This window comes from Letharia lupina, assembly GCF_014066315.1.
Source record: "Letharia lupina isolate WasteWater1 chromosome Unknown contig_14, whole genome shotgun sequence".
NCBI lineage: Eukaryota > Fungi > Ascomycota > Lecanoromycetes > Lecanorales > Parmeliaceae > Letharia > Letharia lupina.
The window spans coordinates 167,255-189,141 of record NW_023502983.1 but is presented as its reverse complement, the minus strand read 5'-3'; the positions used below and the strand labels follow the sequence as shown (position 1 = coordinate 189,141).

At 50.9% G+C, this 21,887-nt stretch overlaps 6 protein-coding genes across 6 annotated transcripts; 1 reads left to right on the top strand and 5 right to left on the bottom strand.

Moving 5' to 3' along the window:
- Positions 1–2,360: 2,360 nt before the first annotated feature.
- HO133_002056 (uncharacterized protein) lies at positions 2,361–3,195 on the bottom strand (the record flags this gene model as incomplete). The annotated part of the gene is made up of 2 exons (XM_037292983.1): positions 2,361–2,848; positions 2,880–3,195. The coding sequence occupies 2 exons, from the start codon at positions 3,193–3,195 to the stop codon at positions 2,361–2,363; spliced, it is 804 nt and encodes a 267-aa protein (XP_037150636.1).
- A 2,102-nt stretch (positions 3,196–5,297) lies between these two features.
- On the bottom strand, positions 5,298–5,822 carry HO133_002055 (uncharacterized protein; the record flags this gene model as incomplete). Its single annotated transcript, XM_037292982.1, has 2 exons — positions 5,298–5,459; positions 5,544–5,822. The coding sequence occupies 2 exons, from the start codon at positions 5,820–5,822 to the stop codon at positions 5,298–5,300; spliced, it is 441 nt and encodes a 146-aa protein (XP_037150635.1).
- A 153-nt stretch (positions 5,823–5,975) lies between these two features.
- HO133_002054 (uncharacterized protein) lies at positions 5,976–6,450 on the bottom strand (the record flags this gene model as incomplete). The annotated part of the gene is made up of 2 exons (XM_037292981.1): positions 5,976–6,281; positions 6,325–6,450. The coding sequence occupies 2 exons, from the start codon at positions 6,448–6,450 to the stop codon at positions 5,976–5,978; spliced, it is 432 nt and encodes a 143-aa protein (XP_037150634.1).
- A 173-nt stretch (positions 6,451–6,623) lies between these two features.
- On the bottom strand, positions 6,624–7,454 carry HO133_002053 (uncharacterized protein; the record flags this gene model as incomplete). Its single annotated transcript, XM_037292980.1, has 2 exons — positions 6,624–6,974; positions 7,041–7,454. 2 exons carry the CDS (start codon positions 7,452–7,454, stop codon positions 6,624–6,626), a joined length of 765 nt encoding a protein of 254 aa, XP_037150633.1.
- Positions 7,455–9,932: 2,478 nt separating this feature from the next.
- Positions 9,933–10,496, top strand: HO133_002052 (uncharacterized protein; the record flags this gene model as incomplete). Its single annotated transcript, XM_037292979.1, has 2 exons — positions 9,933–10,113; positions 10,264–10,496. 2 exons carry the CDS (start codon positions 9,933–9,935, stop codon positions 10,494–10,496), a joined length of 414 nt encoding a protein of 137 aa, XP_037150632.1.
- A 2,755-nt stretch (positions 10,497–13,251) lies between these two features.
- Positions 13,252–15,000, bottom strand: HO133_002051 (uncharacterized protein; the record flags this gene model as incomplete). The annotated part of the gene is made up of 4 exons (XM_037292978.1): positions 13,252–13,349; positions 13,400–13,841; positions 13,893–14,901; positions 14,978–15,000. The coding sequence occupies 4 exons, from the start codon at positions 14,998–15,000 to the stop codon at positions 13,252–13,254; spliced, it is 1,572 nt and encodes a 523-aa protein (XP_037150631.1).
- Positions 15,001–21,887: the final 6,887 nt, after the last annotated feature.

Sequence of the window (21,887 nt, the reverse complement as noted above, 5' to 3'; positions counted from 1 at the left end):
CTTGAGTGGGCTCGGTTGTGTCTTGAGTCTTGTTATTTGAAAAAGGTACTCGGTGTTGAACGAGTTCGGTTCGGAGCGATTCAACACAGACGTGAGTTTTGGATCTCGGTTGTGTAAGCGGAACAGGTTCCGATTCGGAGGCAATGTGGCGTTGGAATTGTAGTGATGATGCAATAGGTAAGAGGCTGGGCGAACCTCGAGAAGAGTATGTCGAGGATGTCAATTAAAGCAAAGACAGAAGCCAGTATGAGGCAAAGATATTGAGGTGTCTGCTCGAAGACTCCAAGAGTTAGTGAGTTGAGAAAGATGGTGTGGTGAGGATGAAAATTCACCTTGAAGCTTGCAGGTCTTGCCGAAAGTGAATTCGATGGGAAGAGATGTGAATCTGAGGCAGGCAGGAATGATGGGAAGCCTGTAGTGAATGACTGATGTTGAACAATATTTTTGGAAGGCGCGGTAGGCGTTAGTCGGTGAAGGTAGCTTGTCCTGTGTTATGCCCAGCAAACTACAAGAAGTAGCCACCTAGAAGGGTATGGATGGAAGTTGTACGGAGGAGGGCGGAGCCGATTGAAGTATGGGGCGGATGGTGTACTCTCGGTTTTGGATGATTATGCTTGTGTGTGTGACCTTTTTGGCGGGTATGAGGGCGGGCCTCGAGTAACAAGCGACGTCAATGGCGACAATGAACGACAGCAGAGCGGCAGAAAGATATTAATTAAAGGATGATGATATCAATGACAGTCGTGGGATTAGATGGGAGGGAAGATAGAAAAAAGGAACAAGACGGCAGAGCGAGTTGGTGAAGAGAAGAAAAGATTAGGGATAAGTATAAAAAAAGCTGGTGCAGACAAAAGGTGAAGATGTATCAGAGATAGAGAGAGAGAGAGAGAGAGGAATAACTAGTGAAGGATGATGTTGCAGTAGAAAGTAAAGTAAAGTAACAGTAAGTAAGTAAGTAAGTAAGTATCGGAGTAGAAGAGGAGAAACAGACGGGCGAGAACCAAGGTACAAGGGGGAAAAGAGGCTAGGCGCCCAGCTGGAAAGGAATTGTTCGGCAGCTTCGGCAGATGATTGGCTTGTGCCTACTGCCGCTTGACTCTTCTGATCAGTAGACCAAGCGCTATGACACGCTAGGACCACGCTACAGATGGGGGCAAATTTGAAGGGGGGACGTTCGAGACGACACTGGTTTTTGTTTGTTGGAGAATGTCAGCCTACCAATTTCAATTTTCAATCATTCGTCTATCCTTAGTCCTCAGTCCTTAGTCCTTAGGGAACGGCATTGCGTGCGTCCATCTTTTCAACTCCAAAGCCACTTCTCAATTCTCATTCGATGCCACTCCTTCACACACTTCCACTTCCCCACGAGTTCTTCACCGCTCTTCGCTCCGAGATCGAATCAGGCCAGTCAAAGTTCCTAATCGTTGAACTACCTACCCCTCACTAACATTATCATCTGAATCTTCGCCATCTGTTTCGCTTATTCCTTATACCCATCAAATCGCCTGCCACCTGGTCGAAAAAAAAGAAACTCCCGGGCGCTTACGGATATGCAGGTCCTTGCCAAAGTGCGCTGTGATAGCTCCATCCGTCTTCGTGGCTGAAAGCGGGGCCTGTCAATCGTCCAGACTAAACGAAGCCCCCACCTGGAAAGTCTTGGGCATCCTCGGTGCCAGTCATACGCTCTGCTCTTGCCGACCTTTTCCATTCTTCTGCTCTTCATCTTCTCTTCAAAACTAACCAGTGTTTGGAGAATAGCGAGATGCAGGGTTTGGGGTCAAACACTGTCAAAGAATCCGACATTAGAGTGGGCGCAGCACCCTAATATGTGTTGTAACTAGCCACGTCGTCAATCTGTTCCGCCGTCGCAGGAGAAGCGAATACCCATTTACGGCGCCTCGCATAACCCAAATGGGCAAGCGATCCCTGTTCAACAGCAGCAACCTGTCAAAAATAGGTCTGAAACATCGGCACTTGGCATGCTTAGTGTCTATTGCTGATCTGTGGGGACCAGGCGGACTGTCTGCGGCAAGATGTTTTACACTTGGACAATCTCGTGTTTCATCCCTGCATAACATTTCGTATTGTTGCACATCTTACGAGGGGACCTCGGAGCTCTACTCTTTATATGTCGTTCCCGTCATCCGAAGCTGGTGAAGTCTGACCGATCCGCTGAGGGATTGAACCCAATGAGTGCCTGTAGCTTCATCTGCACTCTGTTCCCTTCGACGCGTCCGATCTCAAGATGACTCCGAGCATTGAGCGTCGGCGTGAGCTGACTATTGTGATACCTACATGATCCGAACGGCATTGGAAAAGTATTGATACAAGGGTGGATGTGAATGCGTGATACCCGCATCTCATATGAAGTATCCACTGGATTTCTCTTTTGCCTTTCTCATATCAGACAAGAATGCCCTGACTGGCAATCCTCGCTGTTGTAGCCCCCTCCAAGTCAAACTCTCATCCCGATTCTCGACGTTTTGTGCATCTGTTCCCACCTCCGCTTTTGCCTCTTCTGTAAGATTGGAATCCTTGAGAGCCTTCATCCTCATCTCCACGCACGTCACCGCTGCCTGGGGCTCCACAAGTAAAGCCAGGCCAGCTTGGCCTCGATCGGTCACCAGCGCTGCATCGACGATTGGACGCGACTCGATCATGCCTTCCATACTCTTCGGCAAGAAGGTCTCGCCCAATGAAGAGATGATGAGGTCTTCGGTCCGCCCGCGGTAGAGCTTTACATCGTCTTTGTTCAGGTGCTTTGAAAAGAGATCCTGGACTCTCCATTTCTCTAAGTCGGGGTGGACGTTGAAGATCTCCTCAAACGCATCGCCATTCTCCCGCCGCACTATTACGATCTCATACAAATCCTGACACACGGGCCGCATCTCGTACGGAAACAGGGAGGTGAAAGATATGTATTCCCAATCTTCTGGATCTGTGAGCTCGTTGGGATATATCCCGGTTCTCGTTGTTCAGTACAGCGTCGTCATTCTCGTCTTCGCCGCCAAAGTACCACCGATGTCGGAGGGGCGAGGCGCGCCGAGGTAGGCTAGACATTGCAATCGACCCAGATTTTCTAGCCAGCTCGGGTTCTGCGCCATCTCTCGGAGATGCTTGGGAGGAACGATGGTAAATTGCATATCTCTGTGCGTGTGTATCTAGTCTAGAATCGTAGCCGTCATCACCATCCATGACGGTGGCAGGGCGACCGTATAGTCATACACGATATTATATTCAAGAAGCTGATACAATCCCGCGGTGATCGAGATAGGCGCTGCGATCAAAGCTCGTAGGCCAAGGAAGAGGGCGTACGCTATAGCATTTCCTCCACTGTTTGAGCTGATCCTGCAGAAAAAGGAATAACGGCTCACGAAGGCTTCGTGGATAAAAGGATGGGTCTGGGAGGGCGAGTGGTGCCCGAGTAGTGTACGATGTTGAAGGGCTCGTTGCGGACTTCGGCGAGAGTATTTGAGAAGGGTATCGGTGAGACAGATTCCCCATTGGAGGTTGACAGGAAGGAGGAGACTAAAGGCACGGCTAATACGGTCATAGGCTGGGCTGAGAGGATAGGATAGACGACTGTGAACATGGGCTCGGCGAATAAGAGGGATTTACAGCCGGTGTGTTGCATGAGACAGAGGCAGGATTCGGCCACGGTTGCGGGATGGAATGTTCGAAGCTCTGGCATGACTTCTCGTCAGTCTATTCTCTTTCACCACGCACTCTTTCCCTCCAACATCAAGCTTCTTTTTCTTCTCGCTGGCGGACAACACGAACCGTATACTCCCCCCCTCCTTCACCGCCCCCAACATCAGCACCGCATACCGCACATCCTGCCGTCCCACATACGCCAGAGTCTTCTTCTCAGACCTCTCACACCGTCTCAACAGAGAAACGATCCACCACGCACATCTTTCCATTACCCTTGCAGAGTCGCTGTACGTGAACTCTCTGTATCCTCCGGAGAGGTCGTCGTCGTTGACGGGTAGCGATACGAAAGGCCGATCAGGCCTTGGAGCTGCGATCTCGTCGATGAGGGTTGGGAGCGGGTGGGTGCAACGGGCGTGGTGGAAACGCCCAGTCTTCTAGTGCCATTCTTTCTCGAAGAAATGGAGGGAAGCGAGTAAGATAGATGGGTAGGTAGGTGGGTAGGTAGGTGTACGCATGTGATACAGTCCTTTCCGGTGAACAAACAACGAAGACGAAAGATGGAAAGAGTGAGTGACTCCATCGATCGATCATGAAAGGAAATGTTGATCACAACAATATATAACACTGAAAGTTATTTCCATCATCAACCCCTCTCTCTCTCACACTCTCTCTCACACACTCTCTCTCTCTCTCTCTCTCCCCCTCCCTCTCTCTCCCTCCACAATTTTCGATCCTCGATAACATCACCTTCCCACTCGACAATCCCCAGATCTCACTCACCCACTCACCCACAGCCCTCAAGCCATATCCCCCAGCCTGCACGACGTAGCTCCTCCACTATCCTCTCCGCATCGCCGAACCGGACCGAAAGTCTCCGAATATCAATCCCTGCCTCGCGGCACAGGTACGTATGTATGTATGTATGTATGTATGTATGCTACATGCAGAGGGGGAAGCGGGGGTGGGCTGTGGGACTTTCATGTTGTCATCAGCTTCGAATGCATCCCATCGATACAGACGCCTCCTCCCATTTCAGATACACACCCGAGTCTACCCGCTACGCAGAGTGCGGCGATGAAGAGGGGTTGTTTCCATTCCGATTTTCGGTGTGTCGGCCGGGGACGCGGTTGTTGTTGGATAGACTCAGGATAAGGCAATGGGAATGGGAATGGGAATGGGAATTGGGAGGATTGACTATTTCGGGTGGATTGGAAATGCAGGGTGCCGGTGAGGCCGGAGGGAAGGGAGAAGAGAGGAGAGGAGAGGAGAGGAGGGGAGGGGAAATGAGAGATCTTCGCTGGGGAGGATTGATTGATTTATTGTGGATAGAGGCGGTTGGGTGTAGTGGTGATGTGATTTTTTTATATCATGGCAATTATTTCAGGTATAGCTCGGCTCTATCTATCTATCTACCTATCTGTATAGGGTGACCGTTTTTGGTGGTTGCTATTGGGTATACCGGCACCGCGTTTTCGTTTTTGAAAACAAAATGGAAAGACCTGTGGCAATCAGGCTTTCCAGCGGCCCATGGGAATACATTCGTACTCCAAGAAATATATAAAGTTTCTACCGACTGATTTCAAAGTATCTCATGAGTCATACTGACGTCCTTCTGCACACTAGTAGCATCCAGCGACACATCGTCACCCTCCGGATCGAACCCTCTTCCATCCTGCGCGTGGGTCGAAGAGGATGGAATCGCCGTCTTCGGCCCATCCGCAAACACAAGATTGTTCCCTGTTCGTCTCGGCGTCCCTATATCCGCGTATCCGCTTGTCCGTCTTGGGTTTGCCCTTGTGTAACGGCTGTTTGAGGAAGCGAGACGGGGGAAGAGGGGGCGGAGGGTTGGGAGGCAGGCGGATATGACGCCGCAGGATGATTAAATTTACCTTGGAGTACTGCGGTATGTTTCCGAGTGGAACAGCTGCCAGGTGTTCCCCAGATCCGAGATGTGTCATTTCCATCGAGAGAGTAAAGCATCCGAGGGTGAATGAGAGGGCCGCGAGACCATTGTAATCGTCGAATTCAAATTTCGGCTTCTGTATCCCCCTAGCGATGAAGCGACAAATGACTGCTATAAGTGGGAGGAGGACGAAAGGGATGATTGCTTTCAAGGGGACATCCTGCTGACTCGCTCGGAGGTCGACATTGGTAGTCGGTGTGGTCATGGTGGCGAAAAAGAGGATGTTTTGACGAAGGGTAAAAAAAGCACTCGGACAGAAAATAGTCAGGAGACTTGGTGTATAGAAATGAAACTTTATGCTGCCTATACTGGCTCTCCATCACACCATGCTGACAATGGAGGCTCAAATAAAGTGGAATCAAGGATTCGAGTGGAAGTGAGAGGTGAGCATCCTATTGTTCCTTCTTGTCTCCGTGGTAATGCCGAGTCTGAGTTCGTCGTCGGTGCCAGTGCCTCCTCCAGGATTACTCTTTCTCCCGGCTGCAGAACCAACGCCTCTTTGATCCTGCAGGATCAAAAGGCAATACTCCACAGTTGAGGGCAATCTGGATTGCCATTGGGCGAATCTTTTGACAGCCACCTTTTCCGGAGTGGTGAAGGTGGGGGCACTGGGGGAGGATGCGATGACTTTGGTCCCAACCCAATGATTATTGACCGCTTGTCGCTGCATAAATGTTAGCAGACGCACATATTGATCATATTGATACGCGAGATGATGGGACCTCGGACTTCCTTCCAAGCACCAAGACCTTACTTGGCTGGAACCCCTGGAACGTGCCGTAACCGAACAATATATTACCGCTTTCCTCTTGCAGCATCATCATCATGTCCATTTTTCAACGATAATAATAGAACTCCACACTCCGAATGGGTGGAACTGGTAGCATGCGCCATGGTGGAAGGGCCGAACCTGAAGTCTTGGGATCACTTCCTGCCTGCTCGCAACGACTACCATCTGGGTCCCTGCATGTCTCATCCTCCGACATTCGCGCTTAAACACAATCGCTCAAGCGCTAGCTGCAGCTTCGATCAATCGAACAATTGTTGGCACCTGTGTTAGCCAAGCACTGTGACTCGAATCCGTCTTCTCGATCTTCCACGGTTTTCCAGATTCTTTGGTCACATCATCAAGCATTTTCTGTTGAAGCCAGAAGTACACCCCTTGATCCTTCTCGCACATGATATACGTGCAGGGTACCAAGCCGCTCTCCCAAGCCACTGAATCGACTGTAGATGCAAAGCTCGCAGTGGACTGAGGTTGGAATTGCGAAGTCCAAGGTTCAGCGACATCCGGGGAGACATCGTTGTAGAAGACGTCTTTGGGATCTTTGACGAGCAGAAAGCTCGAGTCTTGTGGCTGTTGTAAGAGTTAGCAAACGCGTCAAAGTCCTTTGACAATTATACGCGATATGCTGTGACTTACATCAGGGTAGAGGTAGGTTGGTGCTTCATCAAACATTCCTATAAGGCTGCCGCCCTTGGGCACCAGGAAAGCAGCGACGAAAAGGCAATGGATGATGCCGCCTTTCTCGCCCTTCCCCTGACGGGCAGCGGCTTCCAGCCCATGCACTGCGTTTGTTCCTGCCACGCCTCCATATGAGTGCATAACGAGGATGACGACCTTGCCTTCTGCCACGATCAAGGACTCCAATGTCTTACGGATAATAGCGGTGTCCTCTAAATGCGTGGTCACGGCATTGCCTGAACTCTTCATTTGCACTGCCTCAGTGGGGTAGGAGAGCTTCTTGAGCTCAGCGCGAGTAGAGTCCCAGCATGAAGCATTATGCCATGCTCCGTGGACAAGGAGAACTGTGGGCTTTTCGGTTGAGCGGGACATGGCTTTAGTTTCTCGGATGTAGACTCAGAGGTGGTGATTGCCTTCGAAACCGTTTGGGGAAGACTAGCACTAGCCGGCAGGAGAAGGACGTAAAGCTGGGGTTGATGTTTTCAAGTGGAGGAATGAGAGTGTTAATGTGTAGGATTCGGGCATCGACTACCGGAGGATGCCTGCACCGTACTGGGTACCCCACCTTAGGAAGCCGCACCTAGACAATTTGTTTATGCACCATGAGAGGCGCGGGCGCGGGTCATCCAACACTCAACGGGCGATTGGCATGCATCACTTACTCTTCTTGCTGCACGTCGACAAATCCTTGCTCACTGAAGGTCTCCGAGAGGCGAGTTACCCATCTATGATAGAATCGTTAACAGGAATCTTGATTGGGCATTGCCAAACACTAGACTTACTGGCCCGCTTTACTCGCGAAGAGCGCTTTATTGAGCTTATCCATGCTGTCATTCTGAACGTGCGGCAGCAATTATGGTGGTAAAGAAGTTATGTTCAGACCATTGAAGATGTCCTCCAGGCTCTGATTTGACTGGTCAGTCGAAAATAGGTTAAGAAGCGGTTTCTGGAATCGGTCTGAAGCCATCTGACCGACGAGAGAGACCCACTTAGCATCTTCGGGGGGTTCTCGGAACTGGTATTGGATTTTTGTCCCTTAGGACACAGATAAACAGCCGAACATTGATTGACGATATGTCATACTTCTCCGCTAGATCTGCCGGCAAGGGCGAGTAGACATCAAGCCTGCGAAGTGAGATGCTCTTGGGTAGCCATTCTTGAGGCGGGCATTGGTCTAGAAATATATCGACGGCATCAATTGCTGCTTCAGAGTGCGGGTAACTGATCGGATAGGTCATGTTCTGCCATCCCATGTCAATGCTTTGGATCAGCGGCAGAAGCTCAGATGTTTAGAGAACGAAAAGGCATACTTACGATGTGTCAGTTCCCACGTCTGCAACCCTTATACCTTTTCCATGCTCATGAATTGGAACGGAAGGGTGAATGTTGTAGCCCAATGTATCCCCCCCCCAAGTAGTCTGATGCTGGAGATTCAACCTCGCAACAACCACTTAGCACAATGCACTTTTCAAGTCGAGTAATTTTACCTGGTAGATGAGGCGTAGGTCCTAGTGAGACCATACCCATCTTCGGGCAGAGTGATTGCTGGCTTCAATTCCATCAGGATTCGTGAGAGAGACGGGAAACTTGTAAATACAAGTGGCTTGCAGTAGCGGGGAAAGCAAATTGTAAGACATCTCGGCTAGGCATCCACACCTCCTGAAATAAAGATAATACTATACATAAGACTACGCACAGCGATCGGAGAAGAGGAAAATGATGACGTTGACTCTTTTCTCTCGGAGGATTTCGTTGCATGGCCTGAGGATTGATTCACGATCCTTTGGTGATCCTTCCTCGCCAGAAATGCAGGCACCCGACTTATTCTCCTAGGTAGTCTAAGCAGCCTATTGGCACTCAGGGCTCCGACCCCTTGGACACATTTCAGCTCGCCATCTAATGAGGGTCTGCCTTAGAAAAAGACGTCGCGAAGGATTGGTTCAAAGCAGACCCGATTCCATGCATATAGTAAATTTTTCGTCCTTGTCTATGTAGAGCATCTCTCCTTTTTGCTGTGTGAGCCAAAATCTCCGTGGACCTCTTATTATCTTTGGGCAAGTAGGCTTGCAGACAAATTTTCTTTCGTCTTCACGCTACTATTGAGAACGTGGAGGGAACACCTCATTGGCTTCAAAGATCGTCAATATGGCGGTCCCCTCGCCAGACCAGCTCGACGTACATAGTCTCATATCCCAACTGCAAGCCGCTTAAGACAGCTCGACCGTTTCTCATAGCGACAGCGCAAGACTTCTTCGCGCAGCACGGAACCTAGCCATAACACCCGAGTAGCCAGCGAACAGGCTTGTGGCAATTGCCAAAGGGCCTGCAGCACATGCAGCGCTCAGGGTAGCCTGAAGATCCAGCTGTTCGAGGCCTTCGATACAGAGAGAGCAACAGCAGAGGAACTGGCGCATCGATGTGGCATCGATCCTCCACTGACGGCGCGGATCATGAGAGAGTTACTCTGCATTGGCAATTCTAACGAAGATGGGGAGGAAATTTATGCCCAGAATATCATGTCGAACCTTTTTGATGAAACCAGGAGCAAGGGCAACGATCAAGGAAATGACCGAAACGACAAATATAATGCCCAAATTGACAGATTACCTCACCTCACTCAATTATCGAAACCCGAATGATCGGCGTGACTCTTTCTTTGGCTTCGCACATCGCACAGAACTGAATGTGTAAGAGTGGCTGCAAGCTCATCCCGAGCAGATGAAGATGTTCAATGATTTCCAATCAGCGAATGCACAGTTGAACGAGGGGACTGTACAACGCATTCTCAAGTCTCTCCCTTGCATCCGACGATAGCCTCAAAAATAAACTCTGGCCTGTCCGAACAGAGCAATGACAAGGTGCTTGTTCGTCGACGTGGGTGGCGGCCGTGGGAAATCATCAAGGACGTTCCGCAATGACCATCCCGAGCTCAATGGCAGGGTTGTCATAGAAGACCTTCCCCAGGTAGCTGAGGGCCAGGAGGGAGTGGAAGTTATCGCGCGCGATTTCTTCGCTCCGCAGCCTGTCAAGGGTATGCAACATCTTTCAAGAAGCCTGGGCAAGCTTTGCCTTCGATTGTCAAACGTTTCTTTCTACACTTGGCCCCTGGATAATCCTCCCTTCCGAACCCTCTCTACCTTCCAAACGTCCAACTGTCTCACCACAACTATACTCACCACAGCCCCAGGAGCAAACATCTACTTCTTCCGCTTCGTCTTCCACAACTGGCCCGACAGCGCGTGCCGCGAAACCCTCCTCCACACCATCCGTGCCATGACGCCTACCTCTCCCCACTGCCGTCAAGACTCATCATCAGCGACCTCCTCCTCCCAAACACCAACGCGGCCCCTTTCGAAGCCCCTCACGGACCTGCAAGTGATAGCCTTCGGCGGCATGGAGCGCACAGAGAAATAATGGCGGAAATTGCTAGAGGGAGCAGGGCTGAAGATAGAGAGGTTTGTGAAGCCGGAACCCGGGGGGGGCAGATACCGGAGTGTGTGATTGAGAGTGTGGTGGCGGAGGACGACGAGGGCAAGGGCAAGAGGGAAGGGGGGAGGGGGGAGCGTGCTTTGACCTGAGCCACGACGAGAATCTGGGATATCACATCGTGGCATGGACGTCAGAGGGTTTGTCACGTCACTCCCACCGTCCGTCTTCTTCCTCTGCCGGTGTATGTCGCAAAGCCCATGGCCATTTCTTTCCTTCTCTGCAGCATCATCCAGCGCTCGATCCTCCACACCAAAAGCTTTTCTCCGATTGGAACCAGTTTCCCCCCCTCGATACGCCGTCTCCCACCCGCAACCCCCCACACCTTCGCAACCCCCCACAATAGTCCCAACGAAGCTCGCCAGACACCCTCCCTCTTCCCCAACCCCCCCAAAAAAGAGCAAACCCATCCAACCCATCTCCCATCTCCCATCGCCCCCCATCCCTCCCATCCCATCCCATGACCCAGCCCCAGACTTCCTCCTCCTCTCGCGCTCGCAAAAAGACCCTCTCACGCCCTACCCCCTCTGCCGGAAACGAGTGCAAGTGTTTCGGTCGCCAGCAAAAGCAGGGAGAACCCCTCCCCTCCCCTCCCCTCCCCCGCCGCGCGATAGCTGCACGTACTACCTCGGACCATGGAACCGCAGTGCCGGATGGGAAGGGAAGGGAGTGCGTCGGCTGCATGCGTGGGGGGGGAAAGAATGGGGAGGAAGGAAGGAAGAAAGAAAGAAAGAAAAAAAGAAGAAAAGAAAGAAAGGAACGACAGAAAGCGAAAAAAACAAAAAAAAAAACAACCCTCAACCAGCGGCCACCCCTGGATCTGCATCCCACCGCGCCTTGTGCACCTCAAGCGCGGGATGCGGTGTCCCAAACGACGACGGGATGCGGTGTCCCAAACGACGACAGGATGCGGTGTGATGTCGTCTGCAGTGACGAACTACATCCATCGAACAGAGGACGCGGGGGACGACGGGGGCGAGGGAGGCGGTTGTTTAATGATTGTGGGTATGGAGACGTGGCTGGGGCCGGGGGGGTGGAAAAGGATGGGTACGGTTTTTAGGTGGGGGGTGGGGGATTGAGGTGGTGGAATCACAAGGGCCCGGTCGATATCTGTGTTATGTCCTGGGCGCGCGAGGGTGGGGAGAGCGTGGATTCGGAGAAGAGGGAGGGGGGAGCGATGGGCTGGGATGGAGTAGTGATGGGATCTGTAAAGAAGCTCGAGCTGGGCTTGTCGGTCGGTCGCGGGTGAGGTGACGGGGGTGACGGGTTTTGGCTTTGGCGTGCACGATGGGGATCGGGGTAGGTGTTTGTGGAGGCGTTGGTTGTCCGGCAGAGGCCGTCGTCCTCTTCTTCGTTGAGGCTTTTCTCATACCACCATCCTATTCGCACCGTGATGGAGAGTACCACTACTAGTTCGTAAACGGAAGTTGAAGTGGAGGCTTGAAGATTTAATGGGCAATGCTACGCGGATTCAGGGAGGGACAGGCGGAGTGTGCTGATCGATGGTAGCTGAGGATAAGAGTAGTAGTGGGGGATTCGTATGTGGAAACCGGTACTTGGAGCAAAGCGACAGACTCTCAACGAACCGGCATCGAAGGACAAGATGCGAGGAAAGCGGTAAGACGGAGGAATCGTAGTATGCAAATGCAGAAGCAAGACCAACTTTTTGGTGCTAGCTAGATTCAATCTGGGACATGGAGTACGTATTCGTATCCGGGTTTGGAACAGGCAGGTAGGTAGTATTGACCGAACGGCGCATTGCATGAAATCCTTCGTGACCGCTCGCTCCGGCAGGTGAAATGATGCAAAGGTATACTGAGTGCGGTACCTTGGTAGAGAAAGGACTCGGAGATACGAGGCGAGATTGGTTTCGTATTCGAGTTGGTTCGTATTGAGATTGCATCGTGGAGATCGCTTGAGCGCGACGCCAGGATGGCGTGGGAGGGGATTGAAGTAAAGCAGGAGAAACTGCGTGGGTGATCTGGAGGTTAGCTAGCTGTGCCTGCTGAGTTAGACCCGTATTGCAACCAAATTCACAGATCACAAGCACAAAAGGAAGTAAAGCAAACGCATGTTGTCAAACCGTAATTGTCATCTCTACATATCCCAGATCCTTGCTCTCAAAAATTGTCTTCATCCCCAATTCCCCCTCCGGGCCAGTCTGAACGGTAAACCTTGTAAGCTTTCCACCGCAGACGTAACCCTTTGTTGCGCCCTTTCAATGCAAAACACTTACGAACCCCAGCCAGATCATCCTCCTCAACCCCTTTGTAAAATCGTATATCCAAAGCCGCCCACCCCTGTAAGTCATGTCATTGCGTCTGCGTCTGTCAAGGGCAGGACGCGTGCTGGTCGCGGGCCTCTGATAAGGCTGGTATCATCGCAAAAGCAAAAGATAATCAGTCGTGATTATGGTGTATGTTTGCGTTGTTTTGTACAAGTCATAGGTAGAGATGACGAATCTCATAGATAGTGGATACTTCTGATTGGGGAGATGATGTTGAGAACTTGCTGTGAAAATGGATGGACGCCAGGAGAACAGATGGGTTGGTGAATAGACCTCGTCGTATTTCTGAGTAGTCCAGCAGAAATGAGTTTCGAGAAAATTCGGACCGTCTGGCCAGACGTGGCCTCGTGGCCTCCCAACCCTTTCGTGCAAATGAGACAGTGTCAGCGACCCATCTCAAGGAGAGTGAGGGCTCGACTCCTTGGGACGCAGATTTGATGAGCCAGTTGAGGCAGAGGCCTTGGGTCCCATCTTCCTGGTCAATTTTGCGTAATCTGGAAACTGTCAGCAATCAGTAATTCAAAGAAATGGAGTAACAGCATACGTAGACCACAAGCGTTGCACAGCGTCCTCGCACCATCAGGCCCACGCCTCCACTCCGGCGTCTCGGCTCTGTTGCAGCTATGGCACCTACCCGGCGGTGCCGCTCTGCCTCTTCTCTTCTTAGCATCGGCGCCAGCGAAACCACCAGAACCTTCAAGCTTATCAATGTAGGAGTTGGATTCATTGTCGTCAGCTTCACTAGGAGCAGCTTTGTAATTCTGCTGATCGTAGTTTCTTTGCTCGACGAGAGCTTGTTGCTGCTTACAAATGACATCTCTAATACGAGACATAGCGTCGAGGACTTTAGTTTGCTGTCGGATTATCTCATCGCATTCGGTCAATGATGGCAATGAGCCGGGGACAGGGCCTGAGCGATGCGTCTGATGGGCACGGGTGCCGAAAAGACGAGAGAATTCTAGTCCACGGCCACTTCCTTCGGCAATCTGGGATCGGTTAGAGAAAACTGATGGCAAGGGACGCCGATGGATACTGACCTCATTGAGGGACGTCTCTAGATCAAAATTGTCGAGATGGCGCTTCACAGACTCCCCATAAGCTGGTCTAGGTGGCGATGTCTCCTTGGCGGTCGCTTTTCTCATCTCATCGACTCGCTCAATCTCTGGTGCAGTACTCCGCCATGCAGATGGTGGTAGCGTTGGCGTCCGATACGAGGAGACTCCAGGCGTTGACGGAGGATAAGAGTAAGCGGGCTGATAATTGTTCACGCTGTATCCGAACGGAGCGTTTGACATAGGTGGTGGAGGAGCAGGGCGAGCGATCTTCTCGTGCATAGGAGATGGTGGGATGTAATTTTGTTGTGATTGAATGGGTGAAGCACCAGGTCGTGAATAATGTAGAGGACTTGATATCGTTCTAGGTGGTGGTGGGACAGGTTGATGTGAGTCCAAGGGAGGCATCGCTGAAAATCGACTTTCCCCCAAAGGGGCTGTCATGTGAGGAGAGTAGTTCGATCCACTGGAGCGATCGGACGGCTGCGGCGGACGGTAAGATGCAGAAGTGTGCTGTGGAAACGAATCGGGAGGACCTTTTGGAAAAGTGTCTAGGTACGATCTCCCAACCGGGGTTGTAGGACTTTTTGGTACCAATGAAAACTTCGGCTGTGGAGTGGTCGAAGAGAGCAGTGAGGATATGGATATCGGCTGCTGTTGGTCCCCCGTCAGTGCTTCTGATATCGATGGCAAAGACTGCCGTTGAGGAGCAGGTAGATGTTCTTTATCGTCTCCAGATATCCGACGGGTATCTGCCTGAGAGTTATAGTTTCCAGCACCAGCAGCGCCAGGGCCACTTCCACTGCTACCCACCACTGAGCTAGCAGCCGAAGAAGGATATGAATACGGAGGAGGTGGACCAGAGTAGATGGAGGGACTGATGAGCGGTGGCGCAGGCATGTGGAGGGCCGAGGTGATGGAGATGTTATGATTGTACGGGTTTTCTCTTTTGACCTTCTCCATATCCAGATAAGTGATCGGAGGCAAAGGACCACTGTGATCTGGTTAGCATGTGATGTTCTCTCCAGGTGCAACAACGTCGAATGATCAGGGCAATCGTGAGGACTGACCTTTGGGATACTGTGTCGGCCATTGCGTGCGATCCGCAAAGCTGGATGTGAGATGGGTTGGACGACGTTCTCTCCAGGATTGCGCCGACGTCCCTCGGCTTGTTTATGTAGATCTGCCACCGGTTTCCCCTTGTGTTGCAGCTGTCGCTGGCCGCCAGCTGAGCACAAACTGGAATCTACGCGGGTTTAACCGCTACGGCAAACGGAACACCCGGTGGTTTGGAGGGAACACTTCGGTCTGTTGTCACTGATTGCGCTTTGGATTGCTCGGAAGTTTTCTCTCTCGATGGATGATTTGTCGAGTGTTCGGGCAGTGAGTTTTGTGTCAAACGGTTGAGAAACGTGTTTCCCGATCTTCAGGCAAGATGTCACCGATTAAGTTTTGACCGCCACAATTGAACGGGTCTTAGTAGAGAAGAAGTCAGATGGCGGAGGAGACGGGAAGGATGGACGTTGTGAATGGGTGCCTGGTCACTGCAGCAGGATGATAAGTAAGTAGGTAGGAAAAGAGGCAATTTGTTGTGTGAAAGGGAGAGAAAGGGAAGGGTTGACGGGGTTGAGGGCGCAATGTAGAAGAGGAGAGACTAGAGCAGAGAGTGGAAAAAAAAAGACGAGGTGGATGCTTGGAGCAAAGTAGAGGGGAAGCGAGACGACTTGGTAGTCAGATCGGGTAGGATTTCAGATGGCGTTATGCCATACACAGCGAACGGGCTCTACTCTCTCCGACCGTGGTGTGGGTGGGACGTGCATAAAATGTGTGGATACTACAGACACTAGTCCCTCTCGGCGGTAGATTCCACTCTCTAACAGGGATGCGGGAAGGGCTAAGAAATGCGGATGGAGCTAAGAACCTTAGTGAGATCGGAGATTGCTGATCCCTCCACTCAAGAAATCCTTGCACTTGCTTCACCCTTCGATGCAAGTCAAGCGAGAGGTAGGCTTGGAGCGGCTCAGACCTGTGCCGGCTAGTGCTCCCCTAGTGCTCCCTAAGATACCTTAATCTTCGCCCGCCTCGCTCTCAGATGTCGGTTAAGTACATTGCATACAAGTGAGAAAGTAGAGATCTTAGCCTGATGGCTTGGCCCGTTGCATCCAGTCTCTCTGCAAAATATCCATCTCCCTCGTATGTCTTTTGCACCAGTAGGATCAATCTTCCGTTCTCTGCTGGAACAAGCCCCCCCCCAACAATGATCATAATCCATGACGATCTCATCATCCCTAAGACCAAATATTTTGTTTGAATCAGAATTAGGCCTAACCCTCTTCCCTTTGCCGAGTCTCCCTCGTACTGACATCTTCCACTCGTGGCTTCCAGGAATCATCTCGTGACTTTCCCATTGCCAGCTCATTTGCTGTTGCCTAATCACAAAAGGCGTTTCAGGGTACGAATGCCTCGTACGTGCCATGCAATCTTCCTCAGGCTTCATCTGCCCTAAAGGCGGCTGATAATAATCCCAAAGCTTGAGGTTTGAACCAAGATCTTCTCGCTCAGCGATCGTCGCCGCTTGGCCATGCGATTTCCCTACCGAGAGCGTCTATTTATGTCAGCTGCACCCCGGCAAACACCGAAGATCTGAAGTATGCTAAACTACAATCTGGGCTTGTTGCGCGGCACGATTGATGACGGTAAGTATCTGATTCTCCGCATTCTGCATCCTACACGCTCGCAAATGAAAATCTTCAGCTCAATGGCTCTTGAAACCGTGCATGCCCTGCCCATAGTCGTCCGTCTGCAGTAGAGGTCTTTATCTGCGCCCGGATGAAGCAAATCGCTAATGCCCAACGTGTACTCTACCCCTCATTGGTGAATTTCAATTGGGTGAAGCCGTGGATTGCTTTCAATATGTTACAGGGTCCAATGGTATTATGCATGGCTCAAAGTAAGTCGCAAAAATCCGAAAGGCAAAGTTTTGCAGAAGAACAGTGATGCTGAAAGAGCTGGGGAGGCAAATTTGGCAAGAAAACCCAATCCATGGGGCCCTCGTAGAATTTTCTCGAAACGGCGCAAGCTAGGTGGATGCCCGAATCCAAAAGATGCAGGGTGCCGAGGAGCAGAAGCGCGATGTGATGATTTGGTACCAAGGGCTCCTTGAGTGGCACTGGCAGGTTGCAAAAGAAGAGTATTAAACACGGCCATCCAATGGTAGGAGGGTCCTGTAGATAAGAAAAGGCTTTGTTGGATTTCATGAAAGTACCTATACGGAAAGACTTGTGTAGACTGAGACAGCGTGAGTCGGTGGCTTCGACATCCGAAAAAAGCCGCTCGGCGCTGTCAACGTCGCAGTAGTAAGAATTTTTTGTAGAAGAGGGAAACAATGCAAGATGCAAGACACCGCTCTATGAACCACTTAGCACGCGAGGCATCGAGGGACGGACGGATCTTATCCCTACGCGAGCAGGAATATCTTATATTGGTCTACTGCGCCGTGCGGATAGCTGTCAGGAAAGAAACAAAGGGATGGGATAAATGCTCACAGTCACGGTGGCGGTTGGCCTTATTCTTCGCAAAAACAAAACCGGACGTATTTCCTGGTTTTGACAACATCGTCATCATCATCCAATCATATTGACGGCGGAAATAGATCCGGCAGAGGAAGCATTTATGTTTGCTGGTAAAAGGTAAAAGAGGCTTTCTTGGCGCAATAAGTTAATCATAGAAAATACAGTAAAGTAATGTAGGGTAGGTATAGGTACCAAAGATTGTTTCGATCGCCGCCTCCTCGTAGTCATGGTTGCATCGTGCATGAAATTTATGCACTCCTGCAGTAGGAATAAAAAATGCACCACCAGACACCATCACGTTCGTACCTTTGATATCGACATTCCTATTTTCCAATTTTCCTTTTCCCAACTTTCCTTTTCCCCTCCTCTTCCCACCTCCCAGCAACGGATTGTAATTCCCCAGATGTGTTTTGGCTTTTTTGGCTTTTTTGACTGGACTGGTCACTGGACACGGGAACAAGGTCCGTGTTGGCAGTTGGCATGATAGGAAAGAATACGGTATCTTGGTATTCAACGACTCGTCATACATTGAGCAAGTGAGTACTCAGCAAGGCTGGCTCTTCCGATCACAGTGCGCATTGTGGCATCTTTTTGTCGTCGTCATTGATATTCTTATTGAACAAAAAAATCCGGTGTCTTTAAGAGGCATCTTGCTAAGCCTCATCGAGTCTAGCTTATGAAGGTACTTACATGTCAAGTCTCAAGTCTCCAGTCTCAAATCTCAAACGGGCCTAAATCAGGTACGTTCTCTGCTATAGCGGCCATGAACCAAGTAGAGGAACCGCGTCTCTTGGACGGGTCTTGACTTCTGACTCGATGTTCTAACTACCATCTCTCGTCCAGAGCGGCTATATATTCTAAAGAGTGGACAGCCACGAGCATCTGAAAACCATAGAACCTCACTTGGAACCTTTTCCTACCCCTTTTTCCTACTTTTAATTTCAGCTGCATCGAATGAAGACTCTGCAGTGTTTGTGATCAGTCTCGTGTGACTCCTCTATCATATCCGCTCCAAAGTGTAGTGCGGTGCTTTGGAGGCCCGGTCGTCCCTTCCATCATCTCAAAAATCAATCCTTTTTAGTCGCCCGCGTCAAAGTTGGGTTCCGCAACCTTGATTCCCTGTTAGCACTCACGACTCTAGACGCTTTAGCTATCGGACCTCCCATTGACATTGCCCCAACCGTGGGGTCAGAAGTGGTTTTCGACAGTTTCCTAGCCAATCATTTCCCACGGTCGACGGAGGTCTATGGACATCGGAATGTACCTTGAAATCCAAAAGGTCGTTGCATCGTCGCTTCTTGCACCTGGTCCGCCTTTTAAACATCCGGGACAGCTCATGTTATGGTTTAACTTAAGCATCATACAGCGAACAACCTCTCTCAAAGCTCTTCACACTGGAGACGGATAACGCTACAGGCTCCACGGATGGCGCAACCCTGTATTAACAGGCCGATGGCGTGATCATTAAAGTCCTCTCATCCATGGTCTTTAGCCGAACCAAAAAAAACTTCACACGTACTCGTGGGCTCTTCTTCAGTCCGAAACGAGTCTTTGCTTACCCCCGCCAGGAACATCGGATCACCGACGCAATCTCTGCAACAAGCATCTAACAATCCGCCATTTGCATACAATTATGGGCACTACTAGACCGCACAAGACGTATCAGGTGTTCCGGATCACTCATTCCACTCTGTCGATTTAGGCCCATCGCCTCTCCGTTAGCAAAGGAAGGAGGCGGGTATCCTGGCGCGGTTTAGCTCGACAGATGCATTGTTTGCCAACAAGTGTAGTCACGCATGGCGGGCTGCGCAATGGCTACGTGAAGTCCACCTGGCTTCCTCTGTACAGACTACAGACTTTCAAACCACACTATGCTATCTGAATCGCTCTTGACTGGTCAGTCCCTGAATACCTCTGCTCCGCAGAAGCTTTTCCCCACCAATTGTGTGACGCAACTCGGGGTATGGCATTTTCACGGAATGGCTGTCGCTAGATAATATACCGGAGTCTTGAACCCCCCAACGAGGCCATCATCTCACCGCCTTTTTAAACGACCCGCGGTCCACGGCATTCGAATACAAGCGCTCAAACCTACGCACTGACATGAGATTGACAGCTACAAAGCATCGACTTATCCAGCTCTCACATCTCTGAGTAATGGAACCTTTCCCACGGCAGAGTGCAGACTGAGTGTTTTGTCGCGCCGAAGTACCTGGCATTCACAGCGAGGGGTCGCTTACAATAATGGCAAAGAGAGTTGTTTGAACGAGGAGGTTAATCTGCAGGGTTGACAGCCGTCTGTCATCCGACCTTGAAGCAGACTTATTAGTAGATAAGAACATATCACAACAGCAGATCAACTCAATATTGAGTCAAAAACGTTGGAGGGTGGAACATCTGCAACTACGAGGGCGACTTGTTTAAACTTGATGCCTACGTGACAGATATTACTGATGGGCCAGGTATTGGCAGCGGATAATGATATCTTTCAACAACAGTAGGCAAGCCCCACGTCAGACTACTGCAAGGACGATGGTTTGCATGCCTGACAGCGGTCTGATGCAAGATGGCTCTGTCTGATGCATGATGGCTCTGTCTGATGCATGATGGCTCTGTCTGATGCATGATGGCTCTTGTTGGTCTCAACTGACTACGGCCCGTTCGAGTACGATTGGTACGGGACAGTGCAAAATAGTAGAGGAAACTCACACCGAGCTACAGCCTACTGCACAGATTAGATGAAGGGGTTTTTGTACCTTTGATAGGGGTAGCAGCTGGGAGACACGAGACTTTCCCATCGATTCCCGGCAGACTTTCACGGTCTGAGGTGCTTCTGGCAGCGGCACTAACCATACGCGATGAACCCCCAAATTTGACGTCGATTTCCTATCAAGGGGCGTGACCCTGCTGTCCTGACAGCGCTCTGCTGCATAGCCTTCTCCATGCTGACGACTTTTGAGAGTGCCAGCCGATCATGGATGGTTACATGATGGAAACAACCGTGCAGCTTCCAAGGTTGGCCATCTGCATGCTTGACAGCGGTGTGCTGCATCACTTGTACGCTTTGGCCGCTGAGAGAGACAGTTGACAGCGGCAGGTCCTATGTCACAGTGCCTGATAGGATCAAAGTCGGGTTACCTGCACGTCTGACAGCGCTTTCCTGCATTGATCTACTGCACTGCTATCTCTCCCACCGTGTGGTAATTGGGTCTTAGAGTTCAGTGAGCAGCGGATATAGAAAAAGACAGGAAGCCGAAACATTAAAGCTGGGTATCTGCAAGTTTGACAGCGGTCTGCTGCCTGGAGTTTCCTATCCTGGCGCTAGAAGGGATCGACTCGTGGGACCTCCCCCCAAAGTTACCCCCAATGTGAAGCACAACTGACAGCGGATAGTCACATATCACATTCAAGCCGCCCTGTCCTGCAGTCCCCCAATCCTTCACTCCCTGCGCACTCTACGTATCCCTTCTCCACCTCCGTGCCTTAGCCTACCCCGACCTCAACGGTTTCGACTTCCCAAACTGGACATCCTTATCCAAAGCTTATTACTACCCTCCTGCACCTTATTGGAACGCATCAGGCTCTCCGGATAACTGCACTCTCTTTCTTCCGTGGTTCGACGGACCGGTATTTCGATCACCATATCATCTCCGATTCCCACCTGGGGCCCAGTCGCATCTTTCTCCCATCTCGATGCATCTCGATGCCACCACATCCGCCGTCTCCCGTCACGTTCCGTTTTTGCCTGCAGAACAAACACACTTGGCGCTCGAGCATCTACCTTACTTTACGCTGCAGGGCCCGCGAGCGGCTAAACCAACTAGCTGCATGCAACGACAGCTGTCAAGAATGCAGATATGCGATCTGTTACCTACCCCCTACCCCCTTCCCCCGCGCGCCCCAGCCTCCCACTACCTTAATTGAAACTTCGCATCCGACCTCTATTGGGCCGTTGGGCACCTAGCCTTGCATATCCATCTACTTCATCTACCTCGAGGCTTGGCGTCCGTCGAGCTCCAATCGTTCCACCTTTTAGCCTGCTGGTAATTCGCTGGTGGCGTTGATCGACGATCTACGGATTTGGGGGAAATCTGCGATAACGTATGCACGAGCGCTGATCGTTGCAGGAGGTTATTGGTTGGCTAGGGGTTTTAGCGTGTCGGTGGTGTATGCTCGCGAATGTATTGGATCGGTGATGGAAGGATTGGGCCGATACCGGCGTTTACCGCTGCAGTGTGGGAAAAGGTGGATTTGGAAGTCACCGACATGAAGAAAAAAAGGGAAAAAAAAAGAAAAAAAGATGAAAAGAATTAAATTCAGGGGAAATGGAAAGGATCAGGGCTTGGGCAGAATAACAGAGCGCCAAGATGACGCAATCCGGCCTCTCTTTTTTTGGTCATGATCATTC